Raw genomic sequence first — 16,951 nt, forward strand, 5'->3', positions numbered from 1 at the left:
CAGTCGGATACCCCTCCGATTGAGGGGCAGGAAAGGGTGGAAGGCAAGTCGGAACTTATTTTCACCATGAAAGAGGTGAGAGGCGGTATTCTGGGTCTATCTAAAAACAACGACCCCGCACCAGATGGGATCCCACCAGATCTCTACATTGCCCACTTAAAAACCTGGGTGCCTGTCCTCACAGCTGTCATCAATACTGCAGTCCAGATTGGCCGCACAAATTCTTGGGCTTTATGGATTATAGTCCCGGCATTTAAAAAGGGATAACGGGACAGTACCTATTGTTATAGGCCCATTTCTCTGCTGGACTCTGTGGTGAAGGTGGTGGGCCGCATGGTACTTGACACACTTGTATCATGGGTTGAGGAAAACAGCTTTTTATCCGATATCCAAAACGGCATTCGCCCAGGTCGTTCCACTGTGGAACAGTGTTTAAACCTGTACATGGTTTTGAACAAATACACTGTGGCTCGTTCCAGCCCCATATACCTAGCCTTGTAAATGTAAATGTATTGCGATTTATATAGCGCACGTATCACCCGAAGGCATCAAGGCGCTTGCCTTGGGAACCCGTCCTGGTATTCCCCTGTGAGATAACCCCAGCAGGGTATCCACAAGGTGAAAGCCAGGCATCCCGCCGCGAGGGGCCGTAGTGGAGATTAAGTAAGCTATTGCCCAGAGTCGCAGAGTGTGAACCCATGAGTTGAGTAGGCACCGGAACGAGAATTATCGAGTCCGTGGAATTTTTGAGCCCAAGACCCGCCGAGGCGGGGAATTGAACCCTGGTCCAGGACCGATCTCAGCTTCCGGGTCTGCTGCCTCTAACCCCTGAGCCACACTTCTCCACTAGCCTTCATGGACCAGTTCTCAGCATTCGACTGGGTCAATAGGTCCAAGCTGTGGCAGTTGATGTCCTCCATTGGCATTGACAGTAACATCATTTTATTACTGAGGGATCTTCACCGTGATAATACTCACTAGGGGATTCATTTACAGGGTAGCATGGTATCCTTCACAATAACTCCAGGAGTCACAGTCCACACAATGTACATGCTTTGTTTCCCCTACTTCCAACTTTACATGTATCCCCAATCACCTGCCCAAACCTCTCCCTGCTGATGCCAATGTGGTCCTCCGTCATTCCACAGACCATATTTTTGGCCCCTTTGAAACTGCCCATACAATAAAAATGCTTCAGTTGTAAATACATATCAACTACCATTTGTTGTGTTTGAAACATTTTATTGAATAATAAAACCTAACAAACATAAGCTGATTATTAAAGCAAACCAAAACATCAGTTGCCATACACATAAGAGACAAAAGTTGTACATAAAAATCAACATACTGTAACACAGCAAAGTTATGTAGAGCACAATTCCGAATTTTGGGCAATCTTTAAAGTTCAACAATAGAAACGTTCATAAAGAACAGGAAAGGAAAGAAAGAAGGTGGGATACAGTGATTTCATTAATGTAATGCTTCCTACATATAGAAAAGCAAATACTAATTATTTTCCTTAAGCATTAAAGTCCTCACATTAAAATACTAAGAGAAATATATTGAACAATGAACATTTCATGCGTAATTAGAATTCAATTTGAATATTTTAACCTCCTCAGCATTATTTGACTCATGATTACAACCTGAAGGCTTTATGGAAAGGAACCGTGTCTGTTACTGATGGAGGAATCCATGGTTGGTCTAATACCGTCCAAAGGATGTCAGTAGGTTGATGGCCCACCTGCACAAAGTGATTCGTCAATTTGGTAGCCTGTTTTCAGCAACGAATCGAACTTTTATGTTCAGAAATTCTGAGCTTGATTTTACGGGTGGTCATCCCTACATAATTCAGTTTGCAAGGACAGGTTATCAAATAAATCAGGTTCGAACTATTGCAATTAGTGAACCGTCTCAGTTGCCATGGTCTGTCAGTTCCAATGTCTATGGTGAGTGTTTTAGTCGTCTGGGGACAAGCCGCACAGCTGCCACAGGGATGGTGTCCGGTAACTGCGGGCAAATCCCACAGAGTTCCAACAGCCCTTGGAACCGAGGTTTTTGGTCTGGTATGAACCAGCTGATCTCGCAAGTTTTGGCCTCTCCTAAAGGCAAACAGTGGGGGAGGGATAGAGTCTGAACCTGTGCGGCTTGTCCCCAGACGACTAAAACACTCACCATAGACATTGGAACTGACAGACCATGGCAACTGGTCTGTCAGTTCCAATGTGTTACGCATGTCCTCTAATGAGGACTCGAACCGGCGATCGCGGTAGTTTAACATTCTCTGGGAACTACAATTCCCATGACTACCAGCGCATTAGTGATGGCGCGTCGTACGCTATGACGCATCACACGCGTCAGGAAACGCCCGGTCCGCCCCGAACACAGAAGCCGATGAAGGCATTTAAACCTCGTCGGTGCACCGCGTCGGTTCCTCCCTACGAGAGAGCTTAGAGGGACGACCGGTGCACCGACGGAGATGTGAGTTAGCATGTGTCTGGGTGATGAGCGGTTGGCCACTAGCTGTGGAATTTGAAACTTACGATGCATCAACAATGTGTAAACAATTTTAAAGATGCTATAAATGTGGCGTTTGGGCATGAGTTTTGGCATGGGAACCCAATGACTATTAATCATGAGTTACACTCTTAATAAGCTACAAACGCAACCAGGTGGGGTTCTGTGGCAGTGACAGGGTGGGACGCCTTGTGTGGCGTTTGTTGAGACCAATTGGGCTAGGACTACAGATGTAGATACATCTGTTTAATTGTTGTCTTTTTCTTAGTGCGGTGCATCCACTACCTGAGCTCGTGCCAGGTGAGGTGGGGCTGTTCCTTCCCATCACGTGGGTGAGTGAATTTACTTCTACACATTGATTGTAGTGGAGATTGTGACTGACTTTGACAGTCCGAGATGTTGGTCAATAATTGCTTATGACCAGCACATTAAAATGATGGCACACTGTGCATGTTGTTGTTTGTTACAAGTATCCTTGACACTGTACCCTCTTATATACATATTTCTCTCCTAGGATGAGAAGACGAACATACATACACCAGCAGGTGATATGGTTTTTGTTATTTTAACTTAGCAGTAGCACTAATGGTCCTGAAGAAGCAGCAGGAGATCACTAGACTCCATCTGTCTGCAGAAACATGTCGACCGTACATCTCTTTTAGTGGTTATTTGTTACACCACATTTTGCACTGTTTTTATTGATTTAGGAGTGTGAGGGTGTCTATTAAAATTGTTTTCCCGATCACGACCTAATTTTAGAGCTTTTCTCTTTCTTTTCACACACACCTTTTCTTTGCACTGCTTTTCAGTTCCCCGAGTATACACGCCTTTTTCGCACATCTATAATAACACTGTGGTTTTTCCTGTGCATGGCTTAGTCATCTGCCAGCACAGGTTTTTTTACCCTCTATGTGTTATTTATAAACATAAAAGATCCCAGATGATGAAGGGCGGTCTCGATGGTGGACTGATGGGAACTTGTTTATAATTAAACTACTCCCTGTTGTTGCTACTGCTTCAGCATGCCAGTATAACATACCTGATATTCTTTTTGCCCCGTTCTACGACGTACAGTCTGTTCTCTCCTCTGGCTGCACAAGAGTCCAAGCTGTAGCCAGAAAGGTCCTACTCTCTGGTGGTGGAGTCCGAAGCCCTCCAGGTGAATGCAAAACAGCAGGCAGGCCGGTGAGGAGTAAATAAACAAAGAACACATCACTTGCCTGCTGCTGAGACTCCTCCTTTTATTGGCCCATTGGCGAGCGCTGGATCAATGCAAGGACAAGGTAGCATTCACTGGAATTTTTATAAAAAATGTAGACTTGTTACAAAACTGGCGATTTTTTTTTGCACATCGCTAAATCCTGGAGGGTCTCAATGACAATGCTCCCAAATATAATCATGCCCTGTGGGAAACAGTGGCCCAAACTCTGCCGGCGAACACAAGCTAATCAGGATAGATGTGTTGCAGCAAAGTTTGTACTCTGTTGTGACTTGGACATAGCCTATTGCTTGGGTCAGGCGATTGGCATGAGTGTAGAACTACAGTGCATTGCCATGATTGGGTCTATATGGTTCTCTAAAGATACCCGAGCATGGTTAATGAACAAGCTATTCGATGGCTCTCGCCTTTTAAGCAAGAAAGTGGACTATGCCCCAGGCAGATTCCTTGGGTCTGTCTGCCTCCGCCACGCAATTTCATCACAAATCTCGTCCCCTTTTGGCTACAGTAGGGTTTTTCAATACTGCCAGCGCCAGACCCTGCTGCAAACCCAACAGGTCTCCCAGTTCTTTCAAAGCCATGGCACATAAAGGCAAAGTCTGGGACATCATGCCACTGAGGGACCTGCTGCTACAACTGGTGCAGCTGCAAAACCTCTTTGTGTCCCTCCAGACACTTACTCACCCTATTGTAGGCCGTACCCAACATTTTCTCCAGTGAATTAGATTATGCCAGTGGCAGATCCCTCTCTCTATTCCACCCAGACTTAACAGTGGCGACGGATGTATCACTTCTGGGATGGGAAGGCCATATGGGAGACAGAGACTAGGGAACCCTCGTCACCGGCAGAGACCCAACTCCACAACAAGCTGTTGGAGTTGCAAGCATTTCACTTGCCGGTGAATGTCTTCCTGCCCACCATCACAGGATGGCTGGTGCAACTTCTCACAGACAAGACAGTCAATGACGATGGTCTCATCAGGAAGAGTCACACTTGAACTTGTTTGACAGCGAGCCGAGGATTCACTGGCTGCAGTTGTTTGGTCTGACGAACGGGCGCTGGAACTGCTTAGTTGAATTTGACTTCCTCCCAGGTACGCTGCCCAGAGATACAGAAGAATCCTTACTCGGTTGTATTGAATATTGTTGAGAAGCATATTGGAGAAGCGGCGTTCTACCATCCTGATGAGACCATGGTAATTAAATGGAACGGTTGAAACATTGACTATACAGGGACTATTTCATATAAATTATATCTTCTATGAATCGCCTTTGCTTAACTTGTATTGTGCAAAAGCATTTGCACCCCTGTTTCTGTGAGCAAAATGTGGATCGGACTGTTTTATCATCAAATCACTTTCATCTTGAGCACTGCGCAGTCATCACTCAACGTTTTATATATACACTTGATGCTGAGAACACAATTAGAATTTTTGGAAATGAAAAGGCCTCATCTGAATTCTAATCTTAATGAAAATGGTGAATTAATATCTGCCCAGGGCCTGCATATGTGATACAGACCTGTGAGATAATGAACTCAGACCTCTGTAGTTGTTCACAGTGCACATGGGAAGTGCTTTTATACGTCTACGCTTGTCACTTCTGGAGCAGAATGACGGCGACACTGAGCTGCATGATGTCTCCTACTGCGTGCAGCAGGACTGCTTTAAAGTTTGAGGATCCACTCTGGCGTGTGGGGAATATTCACAAGGTAAGGAATCTCCAGGTAAAGGAGTATCCACCAGAAAGAGCGTTACCGAAGGCAAGTAACTGGTTTGTTATGTTTTCCTGCTGTTGTATATTATGTATAGGGCTCCCGGTTTTCCGTATTTACACATATAAATACAGACGGAAATATTTTTTTCCTTTGTCTGTATTTGTATGTAGAAGCGGAAAAATACGAGTAAAAAAGTACATTTTGCCGCGCTGCAGCCTTTGTTCAGAGTTGCCGTGCCCTGCTCAGATTCTGGGGATTCCTTCCAGTGACGTGGCTTCCTTTCAGTGACGTACTGTTGACCTATTGGCTCAGGGTCTTCAAGTGACCCTGAGCCAATCCCGGTTGTTTACAAGCATCACCGTGCGGGCGTGCTAATACCACCAGCTCCTCCGCCGTTAGCTGCGCCAGCTCCAGCTCCTTCTATTTGCACTTTGTGGGTACGTGTATGTGCCCTTAAAAGCCGCTCCTGCCTCTCTCTGCCCTCTGCAGCCTCGGGCTCCTGCCCTCCCGCCCCCACCCACGCAGCACTAGCTGTTCGCATCCCCTTACAGAGTCATCTTAGTTACTGTGATGCAAAAAAGTAAACGTTCCTTTGTAAACCTTATGCTTCATCTGCATCCATTGCCTGGGAAATGTGTTTTAAAAAAAAATGTTGTCAGAATCCAGATCGATTCCCTTAAAAGCCGCTCCTGCCTCTCTCGGACCTCTACAGCCTCGGGTTCCGGCCCTCCCGCCCCCACCCACGTAGCACCAGCTGTTCGCATCCCCTTACAGAGTCACCTTAGTTACTGTGATGCAAAAACAAAGTAAACGTTCCTTTGTAAACAACCTAAAACGGCACAACTTAACTATCAACGTGATATGGGTAGGATTTGTAAGATATATTAACAGCGCTTAGAAACCAAGCCTACACAGAAGCGATATCGGGCAAATGACACACTTTAGCTTTCTTTTTTTCAAGTTTCTTCAATTAATGCCTCATTGCTCCATTAATCACCAGAAGCTGGAGCTGATCCCCCTTTATGACCTTATGCTTCATCTGCATCCATTGCCTGGGAAATGTGCTTTAAACAAAAATGTTGTTAGAATCAACAGATCATGTATCGATGATGGATTATTTGGATAATGTGGCAAAATTCATAACTATGCAGAAAGTGAAGCAGCCATGTAATCACATAATTCCAACTAGTAGTTCTTTGCCGTGACTTGAAAAAGACCCAATCCTGATTGATGAAGCAGTCGGTTTCTCTGTACTTGAATAAAGGGAAGCATTTTCAGAACCCCTTGTCCTCTGCTGTCTGGGAATGATTCATATTCAGGCTGCACTGAGCTGCATCTAGGCGATTTACCACTGGTAAGCCATTCAATGCAGGCGGTTGACTGGCAGCGTGGGCTCAGGGAGAGGAAGTACTACCTTAGGCTTAGGCCTCTCGAGAAACAGAACTGCAGGCTGCAATTCCCATTTTAGGAGATGCAGTTCTCTCGTTGCGTTTAGGCCCCTGTCAAGGCATTTATTTATTTATGCGTTTTTATATAGCGCAGACTTTACCCGAGGGTGTCAGAGAGCTTCACAATAGGAACAGTAACATTACAAGAGCAAATGTTACGTTACATGAGGAAAAAGTGACAATTGTGCAAGTAACACCAGTAACCAAGATACAAGATGAGGTAGCAACCGGTACGTTACAAGCCAGAAAGAGCCTCAATGTCTGCAAAGTCTCTTGAAATGCACATGTGCTTGTACTACAATGGCAACGTTTTCAGATGAATGTATTGTGTTGCCCAATAACAACCCGACACTGGCGTGCATTGTCAATTTAAATAAATGCGGAAAAATACTAGCTGTAGTGGCGTTTTTTGCGTGTGGCAAAAATAAATGTGGATAAATACAGAAAAAATGCCCAAAAAATAAATATGGATAAATACAGACGGAAATGGTCAAAAAATAAAGAGCACTGGTGTTTCTCCCCCAGTGTGGATTCTCACATGTGCAGTGAGACCAGATTTACGGCTGAAACACTTGTGGCATTCAGAGCACTGATAAGGTTTTTCTCTAGTGTGGATTCTTATATGCTCAGTGAGATAATATTTACTTCTGAAACTTTTTGTGCACACTGAGCACTGATAAGGTTTTTCCCCAGTGTGGATTCTTATATGCTGAGTGAGACAGGGTTTTTCACTGAAACATTTCTTGCATTCAGTGCACTGATAAGGATTTTTCCCAGTGTGGGTCCAAGTATGTATAGTGAGTCTTCTTTTGTCATAGAAACATTTCTGGCATTCAGAGCACTGATAAGGTTTTTCCCCAGTGTGGGTTCTTATATGTTGAGTGAGACGGCTTTTATTACTGAAACATTTGTCGCATTCAATGCACTGATAAGGTTTTTCCCCAGTGTGGGTCCTAGTATGTTTAGTGAGTTCTCCTTTGTGACAGAAAAATTTCGGGCATTCAGAGCACTGATAAGGTTTTTCCCCAGTGTGCGTTTTTATATGCAGCGTGAGAGGTCTTTTTTCACTGAAACATTTCTGGCATTCAGAGCACTGATAAGGTTTTTCCCCAGTGTGGAATCTCAAATGTGCAGTTAGAAGTGATTTAAGTTTGAAATGTTTTGGGCATTCAGAGCACTGATAAGGTTTTTCCACAGAGTGGGTTAATGCATGTTGATATAGATTCCCTTTGATTCTAAACCTTTTCTGGCATTCAGAGCACTGATAAGGTTTTTCCCCAGTGTGGATTCTTATATGCTCAGTGAGATAAGATTTACTTCTGAAACTTTTTTGGCATTCAGAGCACTGATAAGGTTTTTCCCCAGTGTGGATTCTTATATGCTCAGTGAGATAAGATTTACTGCTGAAACTTTTTGGGCATTCAGAGCACTGATGCTTTTCCCTAGTGTGCATTCTCACATGTGCAGTGAGACTAGATTCAAGGCTGAAACATTTTTGGCATTCAGAGCACTGGTAAGGTTTTTCCCCAGTGTGGATTCTTATATGCTCAGTGAGATAATATTTACTGCTGAAACTTTTTTGACATTCAGAGCACTGATAAGGTTTTTCCCCAGTGTGGATTCTTATATGCTCAGTGAGATAATATTTACTGCTGAAACTTTTTTGGCATTCAGAGCACTGATAAGGTTTTTCCCCAGTGTGGATTCTTATATGCTCAGTGAGATAATATTTACTGATGAAACTTTTTTGGCATTCAGAGCACTGAGAGATGTTTTTCCCAGTGTGCATTCTCTCAAATTCAGTGAGATGAGATTGATGGCTGAATCGTTTTTGGCACAGGTAACTTATTTCCCCAACTTGGGTTATTTTGCTTTGATTGAGGCGGGTTTGAACACTGAATTTGTTCTCACAGCACGTGTTTTTATAAGGTGTATTCCTAGAGTTACATTTAGTTTTCTCTTGCTTATATGCCACGGTACGAGTGAACCTGATTTCAGAGTCGTGCTTATTTAGATAATGTTCAGTATTTATCTCTAGAAGAAATTGTGTGTAATCTTGTTAACACTTGAATTGAGCAAAATATGTCTGGATGCAGCCCTCTAACACCTGTCGAAATGTTTCTAGCCGATAATAGTCTTTTGGTTATAGCCTCTCCGGCAGCAACTTATTTTGTGACTGAAGTTTTTCTCAAATCTATTTATATAGGTTCTTAGCAATGCAGTAATAAGGTGTTAGTCTGATATTTAATGATTAAACTGATAAGTACCATTTGCACTGACGTAATGGCACTAACTGAGAACATTAGAACATGCACAGTACTATTGTGGCTCACCAGTTGCAGAACATCAGTTAATTTTACCCTTTCTATGTTTGGTGTAAGGTGTAGTTCTGAAGACGAGGATTTATTTACATTAGCTATAGCGCAACGGTGCTCATTTAATCAATTTTTATATTTAACAGTTTTACATATCACTCCTGCACAACAGAATGTTGAGGCGATTTACATAGAATTACAGAACAGTACACATTAAAAAGGAAACAATCTGAGATGGTCATGAAAACAATAAAGTGGTGGATTTTTAAGGTTTTCGCCAGAGTGAGCAGAGTGGGTCGAGGTGTTATATCCCGAGGCAGATAGTCTCAAACTTGCGTAACTGGTTAAAAACGGTTGTTGAACAAAGGCGATTTTCCAATCTTTTGGTTGTTAACGTGTCAGCTTCGGAGTCTTCTTTCAGAGTCTTTTCTTTGATGGTTTGCAGAAGAAACCTTTTGTTATATCTTTCTTTTATGCAGTGTGTGCTTCCTCTCTGGAATTACATGATGCTTTAGATCATGTGTGCTTTAGATGAACGTTATTCTGTCATGCTGAGGCAATTTGTCTTTCTGATAATATTTCAGATGAGGATGTTGTGATTGGTCTTTCTGGGATTATTTCTTATGCTGTGTGGACAGATATGACTTTGCTCTGGGTTAATGAAATGCTAAAATTAGAGACTTCACTTACAGTATAGTACTTTCCTCAGCTCCCACTTCTTCGCCACACCTAGGTTTTGGAAAATGTTTAAACTTAGAATGCTGGATGTCCTTCAGTTTTTCAAAATAATCCTTCTTATGGCACTAACATTCAGTTGCCTGGTGCTAAATCTTGCTTTCTTCGTCCGTAATTTCAATCACCTATAGTATTAAAATTAAATAGTTAATACATAATACATGTAAATTTCCCCATAAATAATTTACAAACAGAGTGTAGAATGGTAGCCTGAGAGTACTTGGATGTAGGAGTGAGGATTTGTAGAATTTCCAACATTTTATTAAGCTCACAAAGGATACATGTACCCTATGGACTTGTAACATAGAATTCCCAAAGCAGAAATTAAAGTCATATGGACTGGCACCAAACAGATATTTAAAAAAGAATACTATTAATTAATTTTTAATGTAGATTTTTGAGATGGGAATTTCCCCTCCATGGACAACAGGTGTTTTCCCCTGCCCTGAGTTACCACCTACTTGTATCTGGTATCCTGACTTTTGAGTTCTGGCCTCTGCCGCACACAAATCTATTGTGTGTTGCAAGGACTATGCCTAGACCTATCCCTCCACTATGGTCCAGAGTATGAATCAAGGGCAATGAAATTAAGGCGTACTTTCATGTGTTCATTTTATTCCACCTGATGAATCATGGCAAGGTTCTCGCTGGCAACCGCGCCTCGGTGGGCTTCTGGAAATACCTCCCACTAGCTCCCATCGGGCGAGTAGCCCTGGCAAAAATGATCATTGTCCCTCGCTTACTGTATTATTTCACTAACCTCCCGGTGGTGCCTCCCAGAAGTTTTTTTCACGAACTGGACTCGCTGCTCCGCACCCTTATATGGGGAAATGGTCGGCATAGAATAGCCCTCGCCAAACTTAGACTATCCACCACACAGGGGGGCCTGGGTGCCCCCGACTTCGAATCGTACTTCCTAGCAGCGCAACTTCAGTGGCTCTCGTATTGGACGGCGGGAAGACATTCCGGGGAGACTCATACAACGCACGGCCCCATCCCGGAACTCTGTCGGCTGCTGCTCCCTGGCATCAAACCCTGCCGGACCTACCCCTTGCAGGTGTCCGTGGCCCGCCAATGTATGTTGGAAATTCACTGCATGGCAACGAGGACCACTTGCTACTCCCCACGGCTGCCACTAGCGGGGTGGCCACGTGGCGTCTCCTACTTTACGAGCACCATGGTAGGAGCATGGACGGACTCTGAGGTCACGGAGGCGGAGGCACTATTTGAGGAGCGCCAGCTTCGCCCGTTCGCACAACTTATGGAGGACCTTGGCCTCCCCCCAGAGCAGTTCCTGACACATCCCCAACTCATCGACGGCTATCGCCCACATGGTAATCTAACGGTCAGTGAGCCCTGCGACACACCCCGTAATACACACTATCCTCTACATGGGGAGCGGAAGACACCTAGTCACTTGGTTGTACAAGTCCATCCGGGAACTTACACACAAGCCGCTACTCACTCTTAGGACGGTGTGGGAGGACGAGATTGGGAGACAATTACATGACCGGGAGTGGGACAGAGCACTGGAATTCCCAAAGATGGTGTAGAGAAACGCGCAGTTCAAAAACATACAATACTACATTTTACATAGGGCTTACCAGACCCCGGCACGCTTCCAGCGTTTCTATCCTGACACTCAGTTCTTATGCCCCAGATGTCACTCCCCGTACGCACACTTCCACGACATGTTCTAGGACTGCCCAACCCTTCAGCCTTACTGGTCAGCCATACTTGACTTCATTAGCACCCTCACAGGCCTCACCGACCTGCATTCCTGGGAGGCAGTCCCCCTGGGGACATTCCACAGGCCAAAAACACACAAGGTGCAGTTCAGATATGCTGCGCTATCCTTGCTTCTAGCCAAAAGGAACATAGCCATGCAATGGCGCGCGCCAGCTGGACCCTCACTAGAGACGTGGGCGGGCGCAGTGAGAAAGCGGACTGCAGCGGAAGAGGATGCCCTTCGGGAGGAGGAAGCTACAGGTCCGCGCAAGCGTCCTATCTCCCTAGAATGGGCCACCCTATACCACGAATCTCTGTCAGATCACCAGCGTGATACCCCAAGCCCCTCCCAACATGCCCCGCGCCCCGGACGGCATCGATGCCCTCATAGGGAATAATCGACATGCGCCCCCACCCCACCCATTTCCGAATTCACCCCTCCGGCCTCCGCTCTGTTCTACTCCACTCCACTCTTCCCCCCCACAATTGTTTTACTCCGTAGATGCGCTCAGTGCAATTCGCCTGCCGAGCTCCTTTGGCTCAGTCACATCCCTCTCCCCCCCTCCCCCTCCTCCCCAGTTAGTTAATTCCCCTCCGGGGCTTTCTCTTTTCTCTTTTCTCTCTCCCTCCCTTCGCAGGGACACTGCTTTCTTTACCAAGTTCCCTCACCCCACACGTAGTCCCCCTGTTTCTTTCCACCAAATTCTCCTTGCGCTCACGCTACATCAGTTCTAAGCGGTCCATGCCCCTACTCCACGCGCCTGTGGAATATTGTATACATCTAACGGGCATGTCTGTACTATTGTATCACCTTCGTCGCATTATTATTTACTGTGAACATTATTTCCAAAAATCAATAAAAAGGTTTAACAAAAAAGAAAAAATCAGGTGTTAGGTTTTTCTGCACCTGGATGTAATCGGGTGCAGAAAAACAGGACACAATTGTTTTCCAGACAGAAAAATTAGACTGAAAAGACGCACAAGACTCTGGGTACAGCAGAAGCAGCCAAGACTTATCCTGTTTTTTTACTAACTGGGAGAAACCCACAATTCTTCCCTCTGTTAGAAAATGCTTTCCTCTTCCCTTCCCTGCTTCTTCACCCATATCCCCCCAACCAACCACATGCATATATATTTATATATATATACCACCTGCTTAAAACAAGTGGTAAATAAAAAAAGAAAAACACTATGAAATAGTGAATGGCATGTGGTATGACAGGCAGGAGAATCTGTTCCTCGTGGCAACTCCCCAGTCCATGGCGCCAAACTAGTAACTGTACGTTACTGGGGTAAATCTACCACAAAACAATTACGTGAGATTTTTCTGCCACCCCAGTACTGTGCAACTTCTAACAAGGGACTATGAGAGGTCTTGGACCGGTCCTGTGACCTGGAGGGTCACACCAAGTGTGCCCTTATTTAAGGCAGAGGACTGTCATGGGTTTACCAGCTAGAGCGGTGGTGGCAATGCACCCTGTTGTAAGGATCAATAGCCTTATGATATCTTTGCATCATGGTCAGTGGAGTGGCTTTCTACTGACACACACATGTTATGCTCCATTTCTATTCCTGTGCCCAGACTTTGCGCTAACATCAAGTGCATGTTTAGGGTGTTGGTGTGCGTAGCATAAATGCAATGTGAGAGTGCGACAGAGTAAACTGCATCTCCTGCCTGCCAGTTGTGTATGCAAGTGGGACCATCTATCCCTCATTTATACTCGAGTTCAAAGTCCTCTGTTACCAAGGAATAATGTGCTCTACAAAGTACTCAGGTGCCTGCTGTGACACCAGGGATGGTGTCAGCCTGACAGTCTATCTAAGTTGAAGGGACATCACCGGCAGGTTGTATTACTTAATGGAGAAGCTATGTACCTGTACTGAGGAGCCTAGAAGCCTGCCTGTCTGGTAAGAAAGGGAAGGGAGTTTGACTATCCAGCAGGAAGACAAGTCTGTCCTGGAAGAAGCAAGGTCCGACACATCCTCGTTCTCTGTAGGGCGGGCCGCAAAGCCATCCAGCAGGACCAGCTAGTCTGAGGGATGCCAAGACTCTCCCAACAGTTCAAGGCAGAAAATAAAACTTAACGACAACATGATTGTTGAGGCCCAGTAGGACGATTGTGTGCTGCCAACAGGCCCATTCAAGGTTGCATTTGCCAAATTCCTAACACAACAGAGTCTGAATCTACTGACTTCCTGGAGAGCCTGTGTTGGGCTTTTAGCTGCTGAATTTCTGACTACTCTGTGTCAGAGGTCCATGAGGGACTACAACTACTCCAGTGTCGAACACCCTGGCTGAGCTCACGCCTGTGGTCCAGCCGGCCACAATGTGGGCTCAATTGCTGATGGTCGGGCCTCCAGAGGGGCTGCACTTACAGACAGGCCAGGTGTGACTGCTATCTTGGGGCGATTCAAAAAGGGGGTGGTGATGGACAGAGTATCTGAATTAAGCAGAACACTCCTACCCAGTCAAAAGATCAGGGCTTGATCCATCACCGTTTTTTAGCTCACTGCACCATCCCAGTTCAGAACCTGGCTACATGCAAATTAGTCTAACCCTGGCCTAGTGCATCATGGGAACAGGGCAGACCAAACTACGAAGCCAATTCTTTACTGAAAAGGAAACAAGCTTCCGGGGACCGGTTTCTGGCATTGCAGCCGTGTTCGGCCCAGCTTGCTTGAATCCTGATGGTGCAGTGAGCAAGGGACTCATGTCTGAGCATACCCTTCCACACTTGTGGTGGCTAAAACGATTCAAAAAGGGGGTGGTGATGGACAGAGTATCTGAATTAAGCAGAACACTCCTACCCAGTCAAAAGATCAGGGCTTGATCCATCACCGTTTTTTAGCTCACTGCACCATCCCAGTTCAGAATCTGGCTACATGCAAAATAGTCAAACCCTGGCCCAGTGCATCATGGGAACAGGGCAGACCAAACTACCAAGCCAATTCTCTACTGGAAAGGAAACAAGCTTCCGGGGACCGGTTTCTGGCATTGCAGCCGTCTTCGGCCCGGCTTGCTTGAATCCTGATGGTGCAGTGAGCAAGGGCCTCATGTCTGAGCATACCCTTCCACACTTGTGGTGGCTAAAACATTCGAAAAGGGGGTGGTGATGGACAGAGTATCTGAAATAAGAAGAACACTCCTACCCAGTCAAAAGATCAGGGCTTGATCCATCACCGTTTTTTAGCTCACTGCACCATCCCAGTTCAGAACCTGGCTACATGCAAATTAGTCTAACCCTGGCCCAGTGCATCATGGGAACAGGGCAGACCAAAACTACCAAGCCAATTCTTTACTGGAAAGGAAACAAGCTTCCGGGGACCGGTTTCTGGCATTGCAGCCGTCTTCGGCCCGGCTTGCTTGAATCCTGATGGTGCAGTGAGCAAGGGACTCATGTCTGAGCATACCCTTCCACACTTGTGGTGGCTAAAACGATTCAAAAAGGGGGTGGTGATGGACAGGGTATCTGAATTAAGCAGAACACTCCTACCCAGTCAAAAGATCAGGGCTTGATCCATCACCGTTTTTTAGCTCACTGCACCATCCTAGTTCAGAACCTGGCTACATGCAAATTAGTCTAACTCTGGCCCAGTGCATCATGGGAACAGGGCAGACCAAACGAACCAATCCAATTCTTTACTGGAAAGGAAACAAGCTTCCGGGGACCGGTTTCTGGCATTGCAGCCGTCTTCGGCCCGGCTTGCTTGAATCCTGATGGTGCAGTGAGCAAGGGACTCATGTCTGAGCATACATTTCCACACTTGTGGTGGCTAAAACGATTCAAAAAAGGGGTGGTGATGGACAGAGTATCTGAATTAAGCAGAAGACTCCTACCCAGTCAAAAGATCAGGGCTTGATCCATCACCGTTTTTTAGCTCACTGCACCAGCCCAGTTCAGAACCTGGCTACATGCAAATTAGTCTAACCCTGGCCCAGTGCATCATGGGAACAGGGCAGACCAAACTACCAAGCCAATTCTTTACTGGAAAGGAAACAAGCTTCCGGGGATCGGTTTCTGGCATTGCAGCCGTCTTCGGCCCGGCTTGCTTGAATCCTGATGTTGCAGTGAGCAAGGGACTCATGTCTGAGCATACCCTTCCACACTTGTGGTGGCTAAAACGATTCAAAAATGGGGTGGTGATGGAGAGAGTATCTGAATTAAGCAGAACACTCCTACCCAGTCAAAAGATCAGGGCTTGATCCATCACCGTTTTTTAGCTCACTGCACCATCCCAGTTCAGAACCTGGCTACATGCAAATTAGTCTAACCCTGGCCCAGTGCATCATGGGAACAGGGCAGACCAAACTACCAAGGTGCACTGGGCCAGGGACAGATCAAGCCCTGATCTTTTGACTGGGTAGGAGTGTTCTGCTTAATTCAGATACTCTGTCCATCACCACCCCCTTTTTGAATCGTTATAGCCACCACAAGTGTGGAAGGGTATGCTCAGATGTGAGTCCCTTGCTCACTGCACCATCAGGATTCAAGCAAGCCGGGCCGAAGACGGCTGTAATGCCAGAAACCGGTCCCCGGAAGCTTGTTTCCTTTCCAGTAAAGAATTGGCTTGGTAGTTTGGTCTGCCCTGTTCCCATGATGCACTGGGCCAGGGACAGACTAATTTGCATATAGCCAGGTTCTGAACTGGGATGGTGCAGTGAGCTAAGAAACGGTGATGGATCAAGCCCTGATCTTTTGACTGGGTAGGAGTGTTCTGCTTAATTTAGATACTCTGTCCATCACCACCCCCTTTTTGAATCGTTTTAGCCACCACAAGTGTGGAAGGGTATGCTCAGATGTGAGTCCCTTGCTCACTGCACCATCAGGATTCAAGCAAGCCGGGCCGAAGACGGCTGTAATGCCAGAAACCGGTCCCCGGAAGCTTGTTTCCTTTCCAGTAAAGAATTGGCTTGGTAGTTTGGTCTGCCCTGTTCCCATGATGCACTGGGCCAGGGACAGACTAATTTGCATATAGCCAGGTTCTGAACTGGGATGGTGCAGTGAGCTAAAAAACGGTGATGGATCAAGCTCTGATCTTTTGACTGGGTAGGAGTGTTCTGCCTAATTCAGATACTTTGTCCATCACCACCCCCTTTTTGAATCGTTTTAGCCACCACAAGTGTGGAAGGGTATGCTCAGATGTGAGTCCCTTGCTCACTGCACCATCAGGATTCAAGCAAGCCGGGCCGAAGACGGCTGTAATGCCAGAAACCGGTCCCCGGAAGCTTGTTTCCTTTCCAGTAAAGAATTGGCTTGGTAGTTTGGTCTGC

General features: G+C 45.9%; 1 protein-coding gene and 1 long non-coding RNA gene across 2 annotated transcripts in view; both read right to left on the reverse strand.

Annotated features, from left to right (window-relative positions):
- Positions 1 to 6,938: 6,938 nt before the first annotated feature.
- The window catches only part of LOC144805540 (uncharacterized), a 215,678-nt gene continuing 205,665 nt past the window's right edge, over positions 6,939 to 16,951 (reverse strand). Inside the window, exon 3 of the mRNA XM_078672072.1 lies at positions 6,939 to 8,663. Coding sequence (XP_078528198.1) covers positions 7,392 to 8,663 — 1,272 coding nt within the window. The 3' untranslated portion in view covers positions 6,939 to 7,391. The remainder of the gene's footprint in view (positions 8,664 to 16,951) is intronic.
- LOC144805552 (uncharacterized) overlaps positions 9,334 to 16,951 on the reverse strand; it is a 39,524-nt gene continuing 31,906 nt past the window's right edge. The window contains exon 5 of the long non-coding RNA XR_013605538.1: positions 9,334 to 10,076. This is a non-coding gene — a long non-coding RNA (uncharacterized LOC144805552). The remainder of the gene's footprint in view (positions 10,077 to 16,951) is intronic.

This window comes from Lissotriton helveticus (assembly GCF_964261635.1).
Source record: "Lissotriton helveticus chromosome 1_1 unlocalized genomic scaffold, aLisHel1.1 SUPER_1_unloc_14, whole genome shotgun sequence".
Classification (NCBI taxonomy): domain Eukaryota; kingdom Metazoa; phylum Chordata; class Amphibia; order Caudata; family Salamandridae; genus Lissotriton; species Lissotriton helveticus.